The 24,848-nt window shown below is 45.6% G+C and overlaps 1 protein-coding gene across 1 annotated transcript; it reads left to right on the plus strand.

Annotated features, from left to right (window-relative positions):
• The first annotated feature begins 2,423 nt into the window (after positions 1-2,423).
• On the plus strand, positions 2,424-24,164 carry LOC126392678 (interleukin-10 receptor subunit beta-like). Its single transcript, XM_050048224.1, has 5 exons — positions 2,424-2,516; positions 3,581-3,745; positions 5,100-5,250; positions 19,939-20,075; positions 20,335-24,164. The coding sequence occupies exons 1-5, from the start codon at positions 2,424-2,426 to the stop codon at positions 20,515-20,517; spliced, it is 729 nt and encodes a 242-aa protein (XP_049904181.1). The 3' UTR covers positions 20,518-24,164.
• Positions 24,165-24,848: the final 684 nt, after the last annotated feature.

Below are 24,848 nucleotides of genomic sequence, written 5' to 3' on the forward strand. Positions count from 1 at the left end.
GTATTATACAACAGTTAGTTCTGACCGAGTAATTTGATTGGACGAGAGGCATTCCGTGAGTGCTGATATAGAGTATAACATCACTGGGACTTGTAACAGTAAAATCACTCTGCTCACAGGTGTTATAAATATAAATACAACCGTTAATTAACCAGCTGTCACACTTGCTACATTGACGCAAACCAACACTATAGCGTTACACCAAGAAGATGGATATTTTCCCCCAAATTACATTTGAATTAAATTATGAGTGGTCGTCAGGAGAGGACGAGGAAAAGGAAAGCCAGGAGTCTTCAATGCAGACCTCCAGGTGTGTTTGAATCCGTGCCAACATCCAGGTTTGCCAACGTTTCATCAGCCGAACTGGTCGAAGTTAGACAGTTGCAGATCAATGTAAATACAAAGTAGCTTGTGAGTTCCTGCCGTGTGTGCTGCGTTGCCTGGCAACAGACCGGGGAAACAGTTTTTTTTCGCGGAGCTACATAACATACTTAAATAATTTATTTCATCACCTTTTGTTAACATTTCCTTACTCAGCATTGCTGTTTAAGCTGTTGTTGAACTGTTGTATAAAAGCAATATCACACTCGAGGTCGTGACGTTATACAGTACAACGTCACTCCCTCTCGTGAGATATTGCTTAAAGATAATATATATATATATATATATATATATGTATAAGGGATAATGTATAGTGAGCCGGTGACTGTTGAAAAATAACTCCCGACAGGGGAAGAGGTGGATGAACCCGGTTAAAGAGTACCCGCCCGGACGGGACGCTCTCATACTAAAGTGAGTGCGCCCACAAGGAGGCAGGGATCATTTCATTGGTCAACAGTAAATCTGGCATTCTATTGGTTGGGGGATTTTGACAGGGTTGTTACACAACAAAATCCAAGCGCAAAGCAGAAATCTGAGAGCAGAAATTCCGCGAGCGCACAGAAACAGTTTGAGTGCGAGGAGAAAAGCCGAAGCTCAAGCAGGAAATCTGTGCTAGCAACATTGTATCTGAGTGCGAGCAACATGGTATCTGAGTGCGAGCACACAGTTTGAGCAGAAACAGAGTAGATCCAAGCGCAAGCAGAGGCTATTTGAGTCCGAGAGCAAGGTTTTTGAGCGTGAAATCAATAAATAATGCTCTCAAACTGATAGACCACTCTCTTGAATAAAGATAGGGATAAAGCGCCATAGTTTTCCACTTTAATGCGGCATTCCTCATTGAAAGTGCCGTCTTTTTGTCATTGATGACTTGTTGTTGTTCTTTTGCTCTGTTTTCTCATACAATTTTGAATCTTTTTTGCAATCTGGGTGGGCTCTCATCACTGCTTCAGCCGGTGACATCCTGCGGTCCGACTGGCCTCTTTCCTTTCCCTGTTTTGCCCCGTGTAGCTTTGTTGTAAGCTAACTCCTTCCTATCTGGGAGTTTCTGGTTATCTGTCAGTCTCTGGTGTTGGGAATCAACGTATATTTACCTCTCACGATGGCACCAAATATGTTGGGAATCAACATATATTTACCTCACACGGTGGCACCAAATATGTTGGGAATCAACATATATTTACCTGACACGGTGGCACCAAATATGTTGGGGTCAACATCTTAGGCTTCACACGGAGGCACCAAATATGTTGGGGTTAAATTGGCTTTCGGAAATAATTAATAATTATTATTAATAATTAATAATTATGTTAAATAATGTGACTTAATTAACNCAAGGAGGCGTTTGGCCTACAAAACAAAATGGCTGACAACAGAGAACTACCAAAATGGCAGAATCAACGCTGGCTTCCGGTCGAGGTATTTGTCTGACCGTGTGGTCAGGACAAAGACAAAGGAAAAGAAGCGGGAACTTGGAGATGCCTGTTTGGATGTAGCTCTGTTGAAAGCCTGTTTGTTAATGAGTCTGTGTCAATGTGACGTGTGTTGCAAACAGTCTGAATTAGTGCAGAGATTGTTAGTTGCATGCAAGAATCTATTTGTGAACAGTATTAGCAAACTAAACACTTAGCTTTGGCGAAGCCAACTAATCAATGACCTAACTGCAATCTATCACAACAATACTCAGTAAATAGCATCAAATCACATACAACAAGTCAAACAGTCTTGCTTAGCCTGTAAAGCTGTGATAAGCTATGCCCAGTTGTTACATTACCGATCCTTGAATGGATGGAGGAAAGAGTCACTCAGTGGTGCTGCTTTGTTAGCCGGCAGAAGAAGGCTGGGAAGATGGCTCCAGCTGCAGTCTTTGTTGGGTCCTTTGTTCCAAAGGTTCTGATCCGAGGAAGCTGGTCGCTCGGGGTCCTTGCAGAGTTAGACGCTGGGTGCTAACTCACTTAGTTCCTTGTTGCTGGAAAGCTGGTTTGCAAACCTTGTGTTTGCCAGAGAGTCTGTAGTCAGTTGCCCTCCCTTTAGTGGTTTGGGCTATGGAGCAGGGGTTCGGGCCTCTGCTGTCCAGGCCCAAACGGGAAGAGGTGTTAGCTGTTCAACAGCTGGGGCAAGAAGAGCACTGCTCCACGGTTGGAGCAGAGAAGAGAAGAGGAAGTTCTGTGGAAGGGAGCAGAACTATTATAATTATTTTTCCAAAAATGTATTTCTTTTTCATCTATTTACTTATTTATTTATTTATTTATTATTGTTTTAGTTGTGTAGAAAAGAGAATCTGCACACTTGGATCAATGCAAGTATCTAGTATTATTGTTTTAGTTCAACTAAATTTGAATACACTCATCTAAGCTTTAAGGTTCCTATAGCACACCAAAAATGTGTTACAATGCACGTAGTATATCTCCCTCTGAAGTATAGCATGATATAGAAATAATTATGGCAATATATTTCAACTCTTTTAATTTAGGACATTGGATTTGGTTACCCTCCTCCACTGTCGGTATGGATACACTTTGATTATTTTTCCATATTGATTAATGAGTTTATATAACGATGAGTAGGTCGATGAGTAGAATCCTGGCATAGGTGTTCTTAGCCTCCAGATGAGTCAAGGTATGGTTCCTCCATAGACCAGTTTGCCATATAAGCAAAGTGCAGAGGGTCTAAGCTGACAGGGAGTCGTGCTTTAATGTGCTCCATGACAAGCCGCTCAAAGCACTTCATTGCTACTTGGGTGAGGGCTACAGGGTGAAAGTCATTTAGACAGTCAGGGTTGGCTTTTTTGGGCACAGGGACAATTGTGGCACTCTTTAATGTGTGTGAGTTAACAGGAAAACATTTGTTACAAGGGACGACAAAAAAATGACTAAAGACTTAAATATAACTATATCATTTTCTTTCTTCTTAAAGGTATTTTTTGGGGCATTTCTAGCCTTTATTTGACAGGACAGACAAGCGTAGAGGGGGGAGAGAGAGAGGGAGTGACATGCAGCAAAGGGCCACAGGCTGGAGTCGAACCTGGGCCGCTGCGGCAACAGCCTTGTACATGGGGCGCCTGCTCCACCACTAAGCTACCGACGCCCCAACTATATCATTTTCTAATTAAGTCATAAACCTTTTCGTCTTTACTGAGGACATGCCAGAACCTCCATCTACTTTTATCTGAAGGCTTACGCTTTGTTAACTGTTCTCTGTCCATTCCTCAGCCATCATCGGCCCACCCAGTGTCTCTCTCCTCTCGAATGGGGGTGTTGTGGAAGTCAGCATTAAAGATCCACTGTTCAAGATCTCTGCACTCAGGAATGTTTACAACTTGGCCACCTACAACATCACCTACTGGAAAGATGGACAGAAGGAAAAGGTTGGATGCATTGCTCTAAGTGCTCTTTATATCAGTGTGGATCTCACACATTGTGGTTCATCAACAAAGTATTATTAACCATTAGGTTTGGGGATCTGATTTCTCACTTGACCATCCATGACAAAAAACATCTGTGCTCAGTGTCAAGGTGCTTATGAATGACATAAATAATGCTGTGCCATATGAATAACATACAAACAGTTTGAATTTGCCAAGTTAATATAAAACTAAAAAAGTTCCCAACATTAGCTTATCTGTACCAAATGTCATGGTAATGCATCTAGTATTTGTCAAGATATTGTCCAAATGATGAATAGACAGTAGATGCATTATTTGGCCTTTTTGTAGTCTTTTGTGTATTATTTGTGAAATCTGGACATAAATGTGCTTTTGATATCTGTTCAAAACACTCCCTATGGAACAATAATTTTTACAATGCCGTAACATTACAATGCCATGGTGGCGGCTGTGGCTCAGAGGTAGAGCGGGTCGTCCACCAATCGAAAGATCAGCGGTTCAATCCCGGGCTCCCAGGCTGCATGTCGAAGTATCCTTGAGCAAGATACTGAACCCCAAATTGCTCCCGATGGCTGTTCCATCGGTGTGTGAGTGTGTTAAAAAAAAACTGAGTAGCAGGTGGCACCTTGTATGGTAGCCTCGGCCACCAGTGTATGAATGTGTGTGTGAATGGGTGAACGTGACTCGTAGTGTAAAAAGCGCTTTGAGTGGTCACTAGATGACTAGAAAGGCGCTATACAAATGCAGGTCCATTTACCATAATATGATACTGTTGTTTCAAATAATATTGATCTTTGCCATGTCCTGTATGTCACTGTGCTGTGATGTATTTTATTTATTTTTATGCCTCCATGCCGGCGACAGCCGTGGCCAGAAGCACCATGTTTTCAGGTTGTCCATCCGTCCCATTCTTGTGAATGCAATATCTCAGGAATGCCCTAAGGAAATAACGTCAAAATTGGCACAAACATTCACTTGGACCGGGACTCAATGATGAACTGATTAGATTTTGGAGAAATCAAGAACACCATGAGGGATTTAATAACATTGTTTATCCAAAGGTCAAAGGTCAACTTCACTGTGACATTATAATGTCATGACTCAGGAACAGAAGGGGAAACATTTTGTCAAATACTGAATTGGTGACTCCTATCTTGAAACTGTACTGATTGTATAGATTGTCTTCCCAGGGGGAAGATGTTTGCATCCATGTTTTCACAGACATGGACGTAAACTGTAACTGCAACTTGACAATTTTACAGAGGCATGTAACCATAAGGGGGTGATTCTAGTTTTATTTCCATACCTGACCTCTTCTTCTCTGTTCCTGTTACAGGCCAGAAACATTAGCAACGTGCAGCAAAACCGGGTGGTTCTTAGTGACCTGGACCCCTGGACCAAGTACTGCGTCCAAGTCCAAATCAACACAGGGAGCAACCACAACCCCAGCCAGCCCAGCAAAGCTGTTTGTGAGAGCACCACCATCGGTAAGTGTCTTTGCTGGATTTTTATTTATTCGTTTATTTGTAAAAGCACATCAGGTGGCCGGCCATAAAACGAAAGTTACGAATGTAACTACGGTTCTATGAATCCCAAATGACCGCCAGAGGCGGTGCTTTAAGCACTGAATATTCCCCTTTGCGCATGCGCAGTTCGAGTATGTATACCAACAATGTCACCTATGACCCCTGGATGACCCGAAAGAGACTATATCTTCCGGTGACATCAGAGGATAATTTCCTACAAAATCTTCTTGCGAGAACACGAGGATTCTGAGTGCTCTGGCGGTCATTCGGGATTCATAGACCGTAGTTACATTCGTAACTTTTGTTCTATTTCATCCCAGAGGCGGTGCTGTAAGCACTAAATGACTTATACCAGCAAAGTCACGAGGAATCCAGATTACGAACCTCAGTGAGTAGAATCAGAGGATTCTGGTGAGAGGACCACACCCAGTGGATGGGGAGTGGCAACATTCACCCCGTAGAACCTGGAGAAAGTGTCTGGCGATGCCCATGAGGCAGCGGCACAACTGTCCTCCAGGGATACTCCTCTCAAGGCCGCCCAAGATGTGGAGACACTCGTGGTAGAGTGGCACCTCACACCGGATGGCAGGGGATGGTTATTTGCCCCATATGCATCGCGGATGACATCCACAATCCAGTGTGACAGATGCTGTTTGGAGATAGCGCAACCCTTGCTAGGGCCACCATAGCAGAGGAAGAGCTGTTCTGACCGTCGAATGCCCGTGGTAGCTACAGTATATATTCTTAGGGCCCGCACTGGGCACAACAGTTCCGACTTGTCACCCCTCTCTCCTGTCGGAGGGTCAAACCATGCAAGCCTTATAGGCTGGTTGAGGTGCAAGCGTGACAGCACCTTAGGGAGGAACGCTGGGTTCGGCCACAGAGTGACCCCTGATCCATCTGAGTTCCATTTCAGACATGAGTCACTGACAGAGCATGCAGCTCACTGACACGCTTCGCCGAGGGAATGGCAAGGAGGAATGCGGCCTTATATGACACCCACTTCAGCTCTGCCTGTGCCAAGGGTTCAAAGGGAGGCCTGCATAGTGCATCCAGCACCAGGGGAAGATCTCATGCTGGGGGTCTCCTGGCTCTTGGAGGAAGCACCCTCCGAGCCCCCTTCAAGAAGAGGGACACCAGATTGTGGCTCCCCACTGTGCCGTTGTCGACCCTAGCATGTCGACACGATATGGCCGCCACATACACCTTCAGAGTAGAAGGAAAGCGGCCATTGTCTAGGAGGAACTGCAAGAATTCAAGAATTGTAGGCACAGAACAATGCATTGGGTCTTCACTCCGACCCATACACCAGTTGGAAAATAGCGTCCATCTGTTGTTGAACTGCAAACGAGTGGATGGCACTCTGGCATTCATTATGGTATGCCTGACGGGGTCCACACAGCTGCTCAGCAGCAGTTCGGGCCCTCCAGCAGCCACACACAGTTGCCAGATCCAACCCCCTAGCTGGGACAGGAGATCTCTCCTGTTGGGGAGGCGCCACGGCACGCCGCGACAGAGTCGGTGCAGCAGAGGAAACCATGTCCTCCCCGGCCAGAAGGGGGCTGAAGAACTCTCTGAAGTACTGGCTGAATCAGAGGAAGTGGTGGGAAGGCATAGAGAAGACCCTCTGGCCAATGATGAGCCAGAGCATCCTGGCCTAGAGGGCTGGTCGTCTCTGCCAAGGAGAACCACAGAGGGCAGTGGGTTGACGCCCACCTCTGCTCTGCCAAAGAGGCTCCAGATGGTGTGCACCACCTCCAGGGGGAGGCGCCACTCCCCTGATGGAGGCCTTTGACGGGAGAGGAAGTCTGCAAGGTGGTTCTGCTCTCCCCGTAGATATATTGCCCGTAGACTGATCAAGCGGGGGGCTGCCCAGGTCAGGAGATCCTGTGACACCTGCAGCAGCTGTGCAGACTTGGCCCCACCCTGATGGTTGATATGATATACAGTTGAGGTGTTGTCTGACCGTATGAGGACATGCTTGCCTCTCAGGTACGGCAGGAAGTGCTTGAGAGCTAGGTGCACCACTCGCAACTCCAGCACATTGATGTGTTCGGTGCGGTCGTCCACAGACCGCGTCCGTGAGCCGCCCTGCTCTGCCACACTGCACCCATCCCGAGGTGCAGGCATCTGTAGTGACAGTCTCCCTGCGAGATGGAATGGAGCCCATAGGGACACCCCTTGTCATGTAGGCCCTGTCCCTCCACGGGGCCAAGGTGAGGAGACACTGCTGCGACACTCTGAGCTTCCTGTGCCGCCTGGCATCCAAGTGGAAGCTGTTCAACCACCTCTGCAGAGGGCGCAGCGATAGCAAGCCCAGCGGAACAACAGCTGAAACGGATGTTAGTTTGCCCAAAAGATGAAGAAATGTGACCAAGGGCAACAGATGTCCCCTTTGGAATAGGGGAAGAAGGTGTAGGATGTCAGCCACACCGTGGGGGGACGGACAAGCTGTCAAAGTTACAGTGTGCAATTCAACACCAATGAAAATTGTGGTCTGAGATGGTTCCAGACAACTCCTCTCCATATTTACTTTGAGTCCTAGGTGAGCCACGTGGGACAGGAGACGCTCTGTATCTTGGAACAATCCGGGATGGGGCACAGATCAGCCAATCGTCTAAGTACGGAAGAACCTTCATGCCTGCAGAGGCGCAAGGGCCACTGCCACACATCTTGTGAACATCCTTGGGGAGAGGGAGAGCCCGAATGGTAGCACCCTGAACTGCCAGTGGCGGCCTCGATAGGCAAAACGCAGAAAATGCCGGTGTTGATGGGCAATGGGAACATGCAAATAAGCGTCCTTCAGGTCTATGGACGTTAACCATTCTACCTGGGCAACAGTTCCCAGAACATTTGCTGTGGTCAACATGTGGAATGGCATGACCTTCATAAACCTGTTCAGTCCTCTCAAATCTAAGACTAGAAGAAATCCGCCAGTCTTTTTTGACACGAGAAAGTATGTTGAGGAGAACCCTTGGGGTGTGACGGGGATCTACAGCCTTGATGGCGCCAGGGCTTTTGCCGGGTCGCTGATGATGGTCATTCTGACCCAGCTGGATGTAGGGGGCCGGCGTCGGAATTGAAGCTTGTACCCGTGGGCTAAGGTGGCAACCACCCACGGGTCTGAAGGGTGAGTAGCCCAGTAATTGAGCTGCTGATGGGAGAAATACCCGACAGCCTGTCCCGAGGCCTAGGCCTGTTGGGGGGAGGCATACATCGAAGACCTGCAAGCTGCTGCCTGGTCTGTCCAGCCTGGATGGTTCGCTCCAGGTTCCTGCGCCGCTCGACCACATGTCTCTCCTGGCTCCACAGGGAGACTATGGAGAGTTCTCCTAGACGCTTCCGTCAAATTCGATTGTGAAAGCCAGACTTGGTGACGAGTTTAAATTATACGTGAGGGATGTGATGGTAGGCTCGATAGCCGGCATGCGATCCAGGCCCCCTCTTGCTGCGTCGTGCATAGCTGCCAGGGTTCGACCATCAGCAGAGAGAGGGGAGCAAGCTCTAGTGTCTCTCCAACAGGCCTGCAATTCCTTCAGGTAAGCCTCAGAGTGGGGAACAGCAAAGGCAGTGGAGGCCGGCCTGCGCCTGAAGAAGGCACTTGCAGGAGCTGAGTCTGCCTGCTGTGGTATGTCCGTGTGTAGGCGATCTAGGGCCATGCGCATGATATCACGCATGGAGCTGTCTTCCCTCTCAGCCAGTGAACTCTGCGCTGAGGAGTGGGAGCCCGGCTCTGAGGCCTGGGAGACCCCATCCCCTGTATCTTCCCCATAATGACGGAAGTGAGCAGCCGAAGCTGCCAGGGAGAGCGCATCATCCTCTGGAACCAGTTCTGGCATTGGAGGAGTGAGCACCTCATCCTCCTCCGAAGGGACAGCAGGCTTGCGGGCCCTTAGAATGGACCTTATCTGAGCTAACTCAGCAGACAGCTGATCCACCTTTGATGAAAGTCTGCCGTGGCCAGACTTTGTCTTTTTTCTGGAGGGCGCAGCTGCAGTGGCCTCAGCCCGATGCTTAGAGGGTCGATGTTGGGGTGGAAACAATTGGCCTGATGGTGGGAGGTCACCTTCACCCTCTGGGTGTTCCAGCTCTGCCAGTCTGGCAGCCCTCACTGCCCGGGGCATGTAGCTGCAGTTCATACAAGGATTTTCAGAGAGTGCCTCCTTCAGGTGCAAGGCACGTAGGGCAGAGACCATGGCCATCATCTGGCTGCAGAAGAGCCCCACAGGAAGTGCAGTAATGGGAGTTATCCATCATGGTGGCACTGGAGGAACACTACCACACCGGCTAATGCGCACCTGTCCAAGTTGCAGATAACCTGAGCGCGAACGCTGCGGTTAGCTGGAGTATAGAAACCGTATGCTGGAGGGAGGGAGCGCATACGCTGCCTATATCAGCAGAGGCGAAATCCCAAGAGAGTGTAGAGAAAAACACTGCGGATAACCTGAGCGTGAACGCTGCAGTTAGCTGGTAATCTGGAGTACAGAGACCGTATGCTGGAGGGAGGAAGCGCGTACGCTGCCTATACCAGCAGAGGCTTAATAAACAACACAACCACAGAAAATTGACTGCTGTAAATCGTGTATATACAGATATGGATATAGCTATATAGATATATAGATATATTCACCGTATGCTGGGAACAAGGAGCACTAACTCTAGCTTTCACCAGCAAAGGCTTGTCAAAAGGCAAAAGCACTACTTGCAAAAAACAATACAGTTAACTGGAGCACAGACACTCGTGTTAACCAAAGAACAAAACAATGCTTCCCTCCAACAGCGTCAGCTTATCCACTAAAAAGAAAAAACAGATAACTAATCAGAGCCCTGACGCTGTAGGTAACAAAATGAGACCATTCTTTCTTTCTTTCGTGTATCATCAGATGGCCAACTCCATGTCGTGCAACCACGCCCTCGTCTCCGGTCCTAAGTTGAAGAGGCCAGATTCTGAGGGTGGGCTGTATAGGGGGCAGCCGGTGATTATGTGCTCGGCATTCTGTTCAGACTCGCCACACTCGCATGCCGCACTGTCCAAAAGGCCCCACTTCTTCAGAGATGACTTGAAGCGGCCGACCCCAGTGCGTAGACGGTTCAGCGAGGTCCATAGATGGCGAGGTAGGTCTTCTCCTTTTACACCACCACCTGGGTCCTGGATGTATCAGTGGATGCGGAAGGGCCCAGCTGTCTCCCAAGTCAGTTTCCAGGATGCTGCCAGCCAGGCGTCTATGGACAAGTCCTCAGGAATAGACTGTAGCAGCTCTGTGCCACCTTGTTGTAGGGATGGCGAGACTTGAGCCTGCATGGTGGCGCCGGTGTTGTTGTGGCTTTGTGCAGGATGTGCCAGTCGTACTTCTGGGCTTTTCTTGCCAGGGCGAGGGTAGCCGCATCCCGTCGGAGACTGGCCGGAGCAATTCCAGCGAGGACTGGCAGGTGAGACACGGGGGTGGGTTTCAGACAACGCTGTTGATGGCAGTGTCTACCTTATTCACGTGTGGGCTTCTGCTCCAGGCAGGGGCACAGTATTCGGCTACGGGTAGGACCAGGGCTTGTGTGGATATGCGTAGGGTCTGGGGGGAAGCTCCCCAAGTCGAACCCGCCAGGCGGCGGATGAGCGAGACCCTAGCTGTAACCTTGGCCTTCACTTCATTCAGGTGTTGCTTGCAGGACAATGTCCGGTCCAAGCATACGCCGAGATACTTGGGGGCTTGTTGGAACTCCAGGTGGTTGTTGCCAACATACACGACCAGTTCCCTTCTTGCTTCCCGATTGTTGAGGTGGTAAGCTGCCAACACTGTCTTACCCACGCTGAGCTGAAGGTGCCACTTCTGGAGGTAGTCTGCCAGGATGCCCATATCTGGGTTGAGACCATCTTCCATCGCCTTCCATGTTGGCTGTCTAAGCATGATGGCCAAGTCGTCCACATAGCCGTACTTGCTAGATGTTGTATCCGGCAGGTCGTGAATGTAGATTTTGAACAACATTGGTGAGAGGACGGAGCCTTGTGGGACCCCGTTCTTCAACCTTTGGAGCCTGCTGGTCTGGCCATCGCTGGTCTGTGGGATGAAGCTACGGTTCGATAGCATCTCCATGATGAACCTCACCATGTGCCGGTCCGGGATTGTCCTTAACAGTTTCAGATGTAGACCACGGTGCCAGACAGTGTCGTAGGCGGCTGTCAGGTCCAGGAATACTCCAGCTTTCTCGTCATCCTGAAAGCTGTCTTCGATGTCCTGAGTGAGTAGCGTTACCTGATCGCTGTCTTCGATGTCCTGAGTGAGTAGCGTTACCTGATCCACTGTTGACCTGCCTCGGCGGAAGCCAGCTTGTTCCAGTGGGAGTTGTGGGTCCACCACTGGCTCGATGCGGCTGTGGATCAGCCTTTCCAGGACCTTATATGGGACACATAGCAGTGAAATGGGCCTGTAGGACTTCGGGTCTTCGGCGGGTTTATTCGGCTTTGGCAAGGCTATGACGGAAGCACGGCGCCAGGTCTTTGGGATCTTGGACCTCCTGAAGCATGATGAGAAGAACGACCATAGCCAGCGAGATGCTCTTATGCTTTGGTGTATGACAAACTCTGGATGGATATTGTCTCGACCTGGTGACTTGTCCGGCTTCAGTTTGTCGATTGCTGCACTTAGTTCAGCTGCTGTGAAGTCTCCTGAAAGGTTGGCATCGGTGCTGGCTGCCCTGGAGAGAGAGGATACTTCACATGAGGTCAGTCTTGTGAAGTTTTTGTCTGCATCTGGGAAGTGGCCATTTTTCAGGAGCTGGGAAGCAATGGCATCTGCTGTCACTGAGCACCTGCGGGGCATTGTTTTTCTCCCTGAGAGCTGGTTGATGGTCTGCCACGCCTTTCGGCTTGAGTGGGTGAAGTCAATAGATTCCACCACTTCAGTCCACCTGTTCCTTCGGGTGTCATCCAGCTTCTGCAGTAAGGTTGTTGCTGTTGTGTTCATTTCTTCCCTGGAGCTTGCCTGCTGGTGTTGGCACAGCAGGCTGTTGCACTCCTCATCCCATCCTGGGATGTAGTTCTTGTTGTAGCCACGCGGGATGTTGTGCTTTGCTGCCCTTAGGAGGACTTTACAGTAGGCGGCATATGCAGCGTCCACATCAGCTGCTTCTGGGTCCGGGAGACCAGCAGTTCTTCTTTCCGTTTCTGCCATAAACGACTGCCAGTTCGCCTTCCTGAAGTTCCATCTGCTGACTGGTTTGCCAGCTACCGACTGTACCAGCGATCGTACTTTGATGATGGATGGCCAGTGATGTGAATGAGGAAACCTGTCCAAGACACGTCTCTCCGGTTTCAGGTCGTTGTTGCGGCATACGGTGAAGGCCAGGTCAGGGTTGGTGTAGGAGTTCGAGCGTGCAGAAAAGAAGCTTGGAGGCTCTTTTGGGTCGAAGAGCAGCAGTGCTTCGGTGTTAGAAGCCCACTCACTCAGCACTTACCATCCTGTGGTGTGTGGCTGTAACCCCAATCTGAGTGTTGGCAGTTGAAGTCTGTAGCAACTCATAATGTAATAATGGCTCATAATGTAATTACAGAGATGTAATAACAGTTCATAATGTAATAATCGGCTCATAATGTAATAAAATCATGAGCGTATAACGTAATAACAGCTTTGTGCATAATGTAAAAATGTAATAACTTATTACATTATGAGCCTTACTGGCGCCGCTCATAATGTAGTAACAGCTCATAATGTAATAATGGCTCATATTGTGAGAAAAGTGTTGCATTATCATCATTTTTAGGTCAAAACTGCACACACTGACAACGAGAGTGCACTTAAGGGCAGAGGTCTGTGTTTGTGTTTGACTGTTATTTGTTTATAGGTGGCGCGACAGTAACCAACTCAAAAGCCGGCTGGAGAAGAGGGTGGATTAGGGAAGAAGGAGGGGGACTGTAGTTCATGTAGTTTAAAAGGGCATTTCCTTTGTTTACTATTGCTACAATAAATGCAGGACTCAATAACTTCTACAATAAAGATACATTTAAGATTGGTCTTTTCAAATAAGTAAGTGAACACTCTCTCCTTCCATACAACCTAGTGAAGACCTTTCAGTCAAAATGTTGCTGTTATTTTATTGTTGGTCTTAATGCCAATTTAATAAAGACTTTAAATAAGCATTGTTTTCCTACTACTTAGTTAAATACATGATTGCAGCGTAACATATTCATTCAATTTACTTTATTTTGGAACTTGTGCAAGAATGAGAAGAGCGTTTTAGAACCATGTAATAACAATGGACCAGCTCAAAAGTTCTTAAAATGTAAACACAGCCTGTCAGGACACCCAAGTAAAAACATAAGTCCAAATAAATTTAACTAAACAATATGCATAAATAAAACAAAAATCAAGTCCAGGGGGCTCCATTTGTCAGTGACTGTGCCAGTGTTCACTCAGATCAATGCTTAACGAGTGAATGGGATTTTTTTTTAAAAAGAAAACTTTACTTCTTCCAATGAATGTCTTTAATATGGACCCATCCAAAGGATATATGTTTAGTCACGATCCAGGCTGTAATCCACCTGGCATTTTGGCTGAAGAACTGCCTGATACAGGACGCAAGGCCACTATTGCGTTCTGCCACTCTGTATAACCTACTAATACTTATGCAGCAGTCTTCATCCGTCATAATATTTAAACTTTCCACCAACTGCTTACCTGCAACAATCAGACAGTGGAAGTGAGCATGGCATTCTCAAAGGCCCAAAATACCTAACACACCTTCAACTGCCACACACCACAGGATGGTGAAGTGCTGAGTGAGTGGGCTTCTAACACCGAAGCACTGCTGCTCTGTGACCCAAAAGAGCCTCCAAGCTTCTTTTCTGCACGCTGGAACTCCTACACCAACCCTCACCTGGCCTTCGCCGTATGCCGCAACAACGACCTGAAACCGGAGATGTATATAGGGTGACCATATTTTGATTTCCAAAAAAGAGGACACTCGGCCGGCCACGACATAGCCTACTTAAATGATACTTGCAGTTTACTCAAAGATGCCTTATAATTTTAATATATTTAAAATTTATATGTATGGATAGAAAATTCAGTTATATTACAAAATAATATCTCTCAAAGACAGAAATTCAGATAGGACCCAATAGGGGACACATACACACACTAGAGTGTGGCGATCCGAGCCCGACGGTACCCAACGGGTCAGGCTGGGTTTGGTCAAAAATGTAGCCTAGCTATAAATTGTATTCGGGCTCGGGTCGGATTCGGTCGGCTTTCAGTGAAAATGTAGTGTAAAAATAAATAAAATCCTATTGTCTGTCCTGTTTATTGCTTGGGCACTGTTATTTACGTGACAACACCGGAACATAACACACACAGACACACACTGACTGTTTGTTCCTACCTCTCCCCTCGCTGGAAGTCTCGGACCTCCAGCCACCCGCCTCNACACACAGAAAACCGGACATTATCATCAGTTTATAAAAAACCCCCGGACGCCCCAGACGGGACGTGAAAAGTGGACATGTCCGGGTAAAAGAGGACGTTTGGTCAGCCTAGATGTATAAAGTTGAGCCACCTAGTGGCTCAATGTGAGAATGCAATTACGAATGCAATTGCGATTAAATAATTCTTGGTTTTACTAATTTAGTTTACTATGCGCTGAAACCCATGCCGTTTGCTTTATTTGCACCTTTAAGATGTAAAACCCATGCCGTTTGCTTTATTTGCACCTTTAAGATGTAAAAATGATGATAATGCAGCAGTTTTCACACAATATGAGCCATTATTACATTATGAACTGTTATTACATTATGAGCGACGCCAGTAAGGCTCATAATGTAATAGGTTATTACATTATTACATTATGCGCAAAGCCGTTATTACGTTATGTACTCATGATTTTATTACATTATGAGCCGATTATTACATTATGAACTTTTATTACATTTAAGTTATTACATTATGAGCCATTATTACATTATGAGTTGCAACAAAGTGACCTGCATAGATGGCGGGAGCAGGCACAGATGGAAGTGATGATACAGTCAGCGCTGTTGGTGGGGGCTTGTAAACATTCACAACACATGTTTCCTGGATTTTGGTGACCAGCCACTCAATGTTCCAGCCAGGTGGAGATTGGCTGAGACCATATGCTGGGGGGAGGCAGCGCCACGCAGCCTTCACCAACAGAGGTTGATTATAACAAACTCATATCCAGTTGTGACTCAAAATAAACATTAGTGTGGATGCTACCGCTAAATAAACAACAGGCTATACACTCTGGCAACTGGGAAGCGCTAACACAACCCTCCAGCAGAAAAAACTCCAGAAACAGAGAACGTTAACTCAATCAGAGTAAATCAAGTGCCAGGAAGATGTGCAAACGCAACTTTCACCGACAAATCTTAGGAGTTACATACCTTGTCCGGAGAGGGAAGTGAAACACTGCCTTACGGCAAAAAGACGCACCACTTCCACACTGAATCAAGCGTAGTTAAACAACTCCTGTGAAGAGGGAACGAATGCCGTCGCAGCTCCTGGAGGGCGAACGTCCGCTGCTCCGACCGACAATGGCCACAGAACTACTAGCTACGGGATATAAGTTTGAGATGCAGTTCACTGCTTCCAAAGAGCAACCTGCGTGCGAGAAGATGAAAAGGAAATTATCCTCTGATGTCACCGGAAGATACAGTCTCTTCATCATCATCCAGGGGTCACGGGTGACATTGTTGGTATACATACTCAAACCGTGCATGCGCAAAGGGGAATATTCAGTGCTAAAAGTACAGCAGGGATGAAACAGAACCTTATATCCATCTCCACTTTCACCGCCACCTGAGAGGATTTGATCTGCACATCATGGTAGCATGCAGAAGACATGAGAGCCTGCAAGTAGAGTTTTAGTCCGTAAAAGTGCCTGACATGTTGTGTTTAAGTTGAGAAGAACATGACTAATAAAGTTTCATAAAGGTCACTATAAGCTATTAAAAGTACCATACTGAAGGTGACTTTTTTTTTACAGCAAAACCCGAGGCTTCAAAGCGTCAGTCCACAAATCAATGGCTGATGTCACAGTAGTGACGTCTATTATTTTATAGTCTATGAATGTGTCACATTTGATAGATGAGACTGTTACAGCCACACAACACCAAAACTATCAGTGATGACACATAATGATGAAGTCCACTATAGTGTAAAGTAGCCCGTGTCTATTGTATAGGGAAAAGTGAATGAGTGAGAGTGTGACTTTGGAAACAGCCTCCAAACTCTTTAAAGGAGAACCTGTTCTACAGAACATGATGCACTTCAAAAGTCAAGTCAGTTTTGGGGCCCAGAAACATCAAACCAACTTCAGAGAACTAGGGACGATGAAGGTCCCCTGCTGCATCACCTAACGTCACCATGCCAAAAAGTTGCACATGAGCACACCACAAAGACTACAGCAGATGGGCAACTGGCATGTACAGTCTGCGCCTGTATGAGAGGAAATAATTATCTATACCAATAGATTGTGGTAGCCTGTATTTGTCATTCAAAAAGGGTAACTGTCTCGATGTTAGTTAGCCAGTTAGCACAATCCAGTGTTGAAAGAGCAGAGCATATTTATAACACAAACCATCAGGAATCGTTTCTGCTAAAGAGCTCAATGACTATTGAAAAATAATCTGACTTTATGGAACAAGTTTATTTTGGTCTCGCTCCCTCTGGACATTAGGGGTGGGGGAAAAAAATCGATTTTTAGATGCATCGAGATTCTGTCTTGAGCGATGCGAGCGTCGATGTGGGAAACTCATAATCAATTTTAATTTTATTTTTATATTTATTTTTAAAATTGCCGTAACTCCTCGACCATTCACGCTATCGACGTAATTCTAACGGATTCTGAAAGCTGGGAAGCGGAGCTTTCCAGTGATATACATTACGGTAGAGATGTCATTACCTGTGGAGGAGGGGAGGGAAGTGAGCACAGCAGGAGGAGAGTGACAGCTGATGAGAGTGCAAGATGGAGTGATTTAGTGGTGTTTTAGCAGAGTTTTGGTGAGTTTTAGTGGCGTTTTCTAATAAGAAAATAATAATAATAATAATAATAATACTAAGTAATATTTAGTGTTGTAAATAATAGTATTTGTGGTTTTTTGAGAGCTTCTGAGTTTTTTTATGCCATGTTTTTGAGTGTTTTTGCCGTGTTTTCATCGTGTTTTCACCATAGTTCGTAGTTTTGCCATCGTTCATCTTTTTTGCAATAGTCCGTGTTTTTATAGTTCATAGATAGTTATAGTCAGTTATAGTTTTGTAAATACTGGAGGAGAAATGTCGAGGAGGCCGACAAGGGACAGGAGAGTCCCGTTGAGATTTGTGGATGAGGAGGATGGACCGGATGAGACTGGTGGAGTGTAGTCATCTCAACCACAGTAAGTAATAGAGTTTGTATGCAGTGGATATGTATTCCCAGTTTTATTACAATAATTTTTTTCAATATCTAGTGTAAATTTTCTTATTGGCTCGTTTTAGAATCCAGAATCATTTTATAATCGAAATCGTTGCCCTCAGAATCGGAATTGAATCGAATCGTGAGGTGCCTAGAGATTCCCACCCCTACTGGACATCAGTTGTTTGATGCCTTTCGCTACTTGTGCGCTGAGCTGAACTGCTAATCAGAGTGACTTCTCTCACTGATGGGCTCTACAGTCGCCAGTGCCAATTCAGCATGCTGTATCAGTGGAAAAAAAGCCAACTTCTGCCAACTAGGGCCAACGGTGCAGGACACACCACAGCGATGAAGACCACAGATGCTATCTGATGGCCCAACGTTGACCAACTGCCGACTGTCAGCTTAGTGTGTAAGGGTCTTAAGACACAAAAATGAAAAGCATAATAGGTCCTCTTTAAAAGTGGAACTTGCTGGAAAATGTATTTTTATTGTTTAACATCAGAGCCATATACTGAATAGCAGCAGTTTAATAAAGTCCTACATCAGTGAGGCTTCTAATTTTTTTGTTATTGTTTACTGTTTTCAATTTGATGGCACCTTCAGAGGCCACAGTTAGTGCTGATGCTGAAGTGGACTGCAAAAGTTACAAACGACCTTTTACTCTCCTCTGACTCTGGCTCCCTCACCATTCTCCTCCTCCTCGACCTCAGTGCTGCCTTCGACACCATCAATCGCTCCATCCTCCTCAGCCGTCTGAAATCCATTGGCATCATTGACTCCGCCCTCTCCTGGTTCACCTCCTACCTGTCTGAAAGATTCCCCTACATCTCCATCAACAACCACAAATCCCACACCACCCCTGTCTCACACCTGTCTTCACTTTCACTGTTATGCCGATGATACCCAGCTTTACATCACCACCAAAGCCATTACTCCTGCCATTCTCTCTACCCTCACCGACTGTCTCACCGACATCAAAACCTGGATGAACCACAACTTCCTAAAACTCAACAGCAATAAAACGGAAATTATCATCTTTGGCCCAAAATCCATCCTCCCCACCTCCCAGGACTTCTCACTCTGCATCGATGGTCACTCTGTCACTCCCTCCCCCCTGGTCAGAAACCTCGGCATCATCATGGACCCCACACTCTCCTTCAAATCACACATCAACCACGTCACCAAAACATCTTTCTTCCACCTCCGCCTTTTACCCACTCTCTCCTCCTCAGCCGCCGAAACACTCATCCACGCCTTCATCACCTCCAGACTCAACTATTGCAATAGCATCCTGTATGGCCTCCTCACCACTGTTCTTCATAAACTGCAATATGTTCAAAACTCGGCTGCCCGATTGCTCACTCACTCCCCCTCCAGAGAACACATCATTCCCATCCTCCATCAACTTCGCTGGCTTCCCATAAAACAATGCATCAACTTCAAGATCCTCCTCACCACCTACAAAGCCCTAAACAACCTTGCACCCTCATACCTGACCGATCTCCTCCATCGCCATTCCCCCACTTGCCGCCTCCGCTCCGCCGATGCCAACCTTCTCACCCCCACCACCAAGACCAAGTACCGCACCCTGGGGGACAGAGCATTCACCATCACCGCCCCTACCCTCTGGAACTCCCTGCCCCTGGCCATCCGGAACTCTGATACACTCCCCTGATTCAAGAGTCAGCTTAAATCCCATCTCTTCAGGATTACCTACAGCATCTGAAAATCCTCCCTCGTCATCCTCCACCCGCTCTTTCTCTTAATATGTTGTCCCTTTGTTATAGTGTTGTTTACCTGCCCTTTGTTTGTTTTGTTTGAGTGTCCTTTGTTTGAGTGTTTTGTTTGAGTGCCTGTTTCTGTGCGTATTCTTTTGTAAAGCGTCTTTGAGTACCTAGAAAAGCGCTATATAAAACCGATTTATTATTATTATTATTATTATTAATAAATTCAGTGGTGTTTCTAATAATTTGTCCAAACCCTCTCTGTCCTTAGAGGTGAATGTAAAACACTTTGCAGGAGGTGTTGAATTTCATCAATAGTTGAAAAAAAGGCTAAGTATGCAAAGCATCTTCAATTTTGATATTCTCTGAAAGTGGGTGTGGACAAAACCGTCACTAGTTGGCATGTGTGTTGACTTTCGCAGTGACTGATTCCAATCAAAATGCTCCAGGGCTTGACAACAAATACATTAAAATTAGAAACGTACTTATTACTCATGCTGTTCTTGGTCTCATTGTTTTGCAGATGAAGAGGCTCCGTGGGTGGTAGCTGTTGGGATGTTTGTCGCTATGGTAGCGGGGGTGGCTCTGGTGGTGGTTGCAGTGGTGTATCGGAAAAAATGTCTTCATCCAAAATATGTGCTGCCTCAGCACTTTGAAGAGGTTTGTATGTTTATATGTCTGCATGGATTTGTGTGTACAGGGTTGTCTGTAATGTTTAATTCATCATCATACCCTGTCAGGTCTTGGTGTGTGTGGCAAGCAACAAAATGGGATCTACTTGCATGTCCATAAAACTGAAATAAGGATTTCCATTGTATGCATGTGTGCAGCAAGAGTCATGGAAGTGTTTTCCCTTCTGTTAGAGTCTTTACCCAGGTATTTACCAAAAACCTCAATCACTTTCCTTTCTGCCCCCTAGTACCTACTGGCACCCCCCAACTCGTCACTGTACTTAATCATGCAGAACTCCCATCCACCGGAGGAGATCTACGACCAGGTCAGCATCATTGCAGACAACAGGACTCTGGAAGAAGGGCGCCCACTGGAGGCAGCAGGGAGTAGCTGCAGCCAACAGCCTGACACCACAGCAGGGGAGAGATAGAACGAAGAGGGACAGGCTGAAAAACGCAGAGGCCATGGAGAAGAGTTGATTTGCAGGCTTCAGTTAGATGGGACTGTTAGACGTCATCAGCAGGAATGACTTTAAAGACAACGAGAAACAGTGAAATATTGATTCTTGCTTGAGTTTTAATGCAACAAATTCTGCAACAGTCCCTCATTACTCCTCGGTGCGGACGTTACTGTTAGGGGTGGGCGATGCCACAAAATTTGGTTTTGAGTCAATACCAAGTAATTCAGGGCCAGAATCGCTGATATCAATATCGATACCAATATCGATAGGATACATAAATAAAAGTGGCTTACGTACTTTCATTAAGGGTAAAGCAGTGTGTCGTGATTTATGAGGTGAATAATCAGTCTGCTAAAGTAATAGCTAATGATGACCAAATACAGTTTGGAAACATGAACCAGTGCTGAAGATCTGATTTAACTAGACCATTAATTTCACTTTGATATGGCCTACCTGGATATTCCTGTCTGATGCCTCAGATCCACTGGCGTCACAGAGATTCGTTGCCGGATGCGACGCCTACCCTGAAAAGGACGCTTTGGAGGCAGAGCCCAGAAATATGCGGAAATACAGATGGACGCGGTTACTATAGGAAAGCTCTCGCCACTGCTACGATTAGCTTATCTTCCATTGCCATGTTGTTCCATAGAGGGAAAGTAAACGAAACGTCACGACAGACCACCACCGAGCTTGCTCCCCATTGGATAGTGTCCTCGCGTCTGACGGGTTAATTTGCATAAAGTTGAGTCGCGGTCAACTTTTGGGCGTGCCGGAGCTGCTCAAACGGCCGCGCCGCCTACCCAAAATGCTTTGCAGGGACGTCAGCAATGGTTTGACGCGATCCATAGGAAATGAATAGGCATAAGTGTCACGGCGGACACAAAAAACGCCAGTGGATCCCAGGCGTGAGCCTCTGTGAACAGACTCTGCCAGTGAACTCTGTCTCTGTGTCAGAGGTCTAGATGTTGAGGCATTTCCCTCCTCCTCCCTTCTTTTAAGTTAGAGCTCCAGAGTAACTCAAGAATACATACACTAATTATGAAAAAACTTCAAAAAATGTTTAATAGGATATAATGATGAAGTAATTGCATTTTATATCCAAAAGGTCAAAGGTGAACTTTACTGTGCCATCATAATGTTCTGCAAAAAACCTTATCTGGCCATTACTTCATACTACTACTCCATCATATGTCAGGAACAGAAGAGAAGACATATGGTCAGATACTGTATTGGTGACACTTATCTTGAAATTGTGCTATTTGTATAGATCTTCTGTGCTGTTGGGGGGAAGATGTGTGTGAAGCATCCATGGTTTCACAGAAACTTGACTAGTTTACGGAGGTATACAACCGCAAGATGGTAATTCTGGTTTTCCTAAAACTAGTAAGGGTGCACAATGCCGTGTGCTTCGCATGTGCAATGCATATGTTGTTTGAGACAACACAAAAGCACTAGATGTGTTCACAACAACGGAACATTGTTTGGACAGACAGTTTAACTCTTGAAATACAAATTGATAAGACATAGAAGAGAGAAACTAATCACTGTTTTGGTATTGATCCTATTGATTGCTAGGCTCAGTCTTTTATATGAAAGCATAATATCTATAGTATTGATATTTTTTATATTTTAAGTGATCATATGGTAGAGCCAAAGAGACATGTAGGTACAGGATTCTGCACTCAACATAAGGAGTGTGGCATGGCCCTCTGAAGCTGTCCACACTGAGGTATTTATACAGCCATGGTGCTAAGAGTTAAGTGTATGAGTGTGTATTATAAAAGTATGGATGTGGACTTAAATAAACAGCATAATCTGCTATTCAATGTAATAATGAAAAACTGCAGTACCGGAGGCTCCAGTCTCAGGACCGCAGTTTCAGGACCGCAGTTCTAGGACCCTTCAATTTTCGTCACAGCACCACCTACCAAGCGGAGGCTGCAATAATGGAGGCTGCAGTTTGAGGACCGCAGTTTTAGGACCGTTTAATTTGCCGAGCAGAGGCTGCAATTACCTTTTTTTTATTTTTACTTTTTGTTGTACCCAAATAGTACTTTTTTATTAAATAGTTATAATCAGTGTTGAGCAGTAACTCGTTATTTAGTAACACATTACTGTAATTTGATTATCAAAAATAGGAGAAATTAATTAGTAATAGTAGGCCTAATTAGATTATAGTTACAAGCCCAGGTTCATTACTTTACTTTATTTGTTTATTTGAAGAGGACAGTGCATATTAATGAACAATCGGTACAAATACATGACGTCATGTAAATATGCCGGATTTAGCTAGAAGCTAATTTCCATCCGTAGTCCTCACATTTAAAAGACAGACAGACATACCATAAATAACAGTTCAATCAACGACATATAAAGTGCACAACAATATTAGCAGCAGTTATACAGTAGATTCGACAAGGGGCTACAGTAGAGAACTGTATGAGAGGGCTGATCAATGAATCATGGGTGCAGATTTGATGAGTCAATAGCCATCCTTTAACCCTTGTGTGACCCCTGGACATTTTTGTCCATTTCCAAAACTCAAAACTCCCTCACAGACAAATGAAAGGTCACAGGGGGGTGATATTTTGCATGCGGGTGTCATTCTGGGTGAAATTTCAAAATCTCAACTTTCAGCATGAAAATCCATTATTTGACCCTGTAATGCATTTTTATTCTATCCATGACCCTTCGTGGACAAAAATGTCCACTTTCTAGGAAGTGTCCAACAAAAAGTCACAGGGGGTTGATTTTTGGCAAGGGGGGGTAATTTTGGGTTAAATTTGAAAATCCCAACTTTCAGCACGAAAATCCATTATTTGAACCTGTAATGCATTTTTATCCCATCCATGACCCTTCAAGTGGACAAAAATGTCCATTTTCTAGGAAGTGTCCAACAAAAGGTCACAGGGGGGTGATTTTTGGCAAGGGGGGGTAATTTTGGGTCAAATTTGAAAATCCCAACTTTCAGCATGAAAATCCATTATTTGACCCTGTAATGCATTTTTATCCCATCCATGACCCTTCAAGTGGACAAAAATGTCCATTTTCTAGAAAGTGTCCAACAAAAGGTCACAGGGGGTTGATTTTTGGCAAGGGGGGGGGTAATTTTGGGTTAAATTTGAAAATCCCAACTTTCAGCACGAAAATCCGTTATTTGAACCTGTAATGCATTTTTATCCCATCCATGACCCTTCAAGTGGACAAAAATGTCCATTTTCTAGGAAGTGTCCAACAAAAGGTCACAGGGGGGTGATTTTTGGCAAGGGGGGGTAATTTTGGGTCAAATTTGAAAATCCCAACTTTCAGCATGAAAATCCATTATTTGACCCTGTAATGCATTTTTATCCCATCCATGACCCTTCAAGTGGACAAAAATGTCCACCTGTCATTTAGCAATTTTTTATTGTTGCTATTTGTATTTAATATTCTCATTTTAAGATTTTAACCCCTTCCAGGCCATTTTGAACACACCTGGATGCTGTTTCTATAGAGGGCAAAACCACTAAAGGGGGTGGTAGAGGACACAGAAATGTTTTTGCAATAGATGTCTTGGGTGGTAATCACAGGGTTGACTGTGTCAATGATCCCCAATAAATGTGGTTTGGATGCCATGATCTTTTGTTACTGCAAAAACCCATGATTTCTCTATTGCCAGTGGTGTCTTTAGTGTGAAAGAGATGTACCTTAGAAATAAAGTGTCCTCCCTCTCCATAATAAGACAGGAAAGTAACACACAAGTAACTTTCAGCACTTCAAAGGTTGCCCCCTGGCGACAGTGCCCAGCAACAGAGGGCTTATCAAAAACTTTAACAGACAAGACAGTCCAATCAGATCAAGGCTGTCTGCCATTTGCTAATCATCATACACACGTGCAGGACATCAAACATTTTCCCCCGGCAACTGTGTGGTGTTTTCAAACAAATCTATATATTGCTTACAAAAAGTGGGTGCAGGTCTCATGTTTCACAAGCCACATAGAGGAGCAGACAGAGAGAAATGGCAGCGAGAAAAAGCAGAGAAAGCAGGTTTCGGAGGAATATTGGCACTCCTGAGGCCAGAGAAAGCATTTTGGTGTTCCTGGAGTCAGTAAAAGAAGAAACAGAAAGTGCCTCAGAGGGGGAGAAAGAAGATGAAGAGGTAGGAGATGAGGAGGAAGATGAAAGGCTGAAAGAAGAGGAGGACTACAGCTATGAAGGCATGGAGGAGATGCAGCAAGATGAGGAGGATGAAGAAAATGGGCTTGTCACGGACCAAGACTCCTCAGATTTGGATGACGTGCTGGATCAGGAGTGGGTCCC

The sequence above is a fragment of the Epinephelus moara genome, chromosome 7, assembly GCF_006386435.1.
Source record: "Epinephelus moara isolate mb chromosome 7, YSFRI_EMoa_1.0, whole genome shotgun sequence".
NCBI classification, from domain to species: Eukaryota; Metazoa; Chordata; class Actinopteri; order Perciformes; family Serranidae; genus Epinephelus; species Epinephelus moara.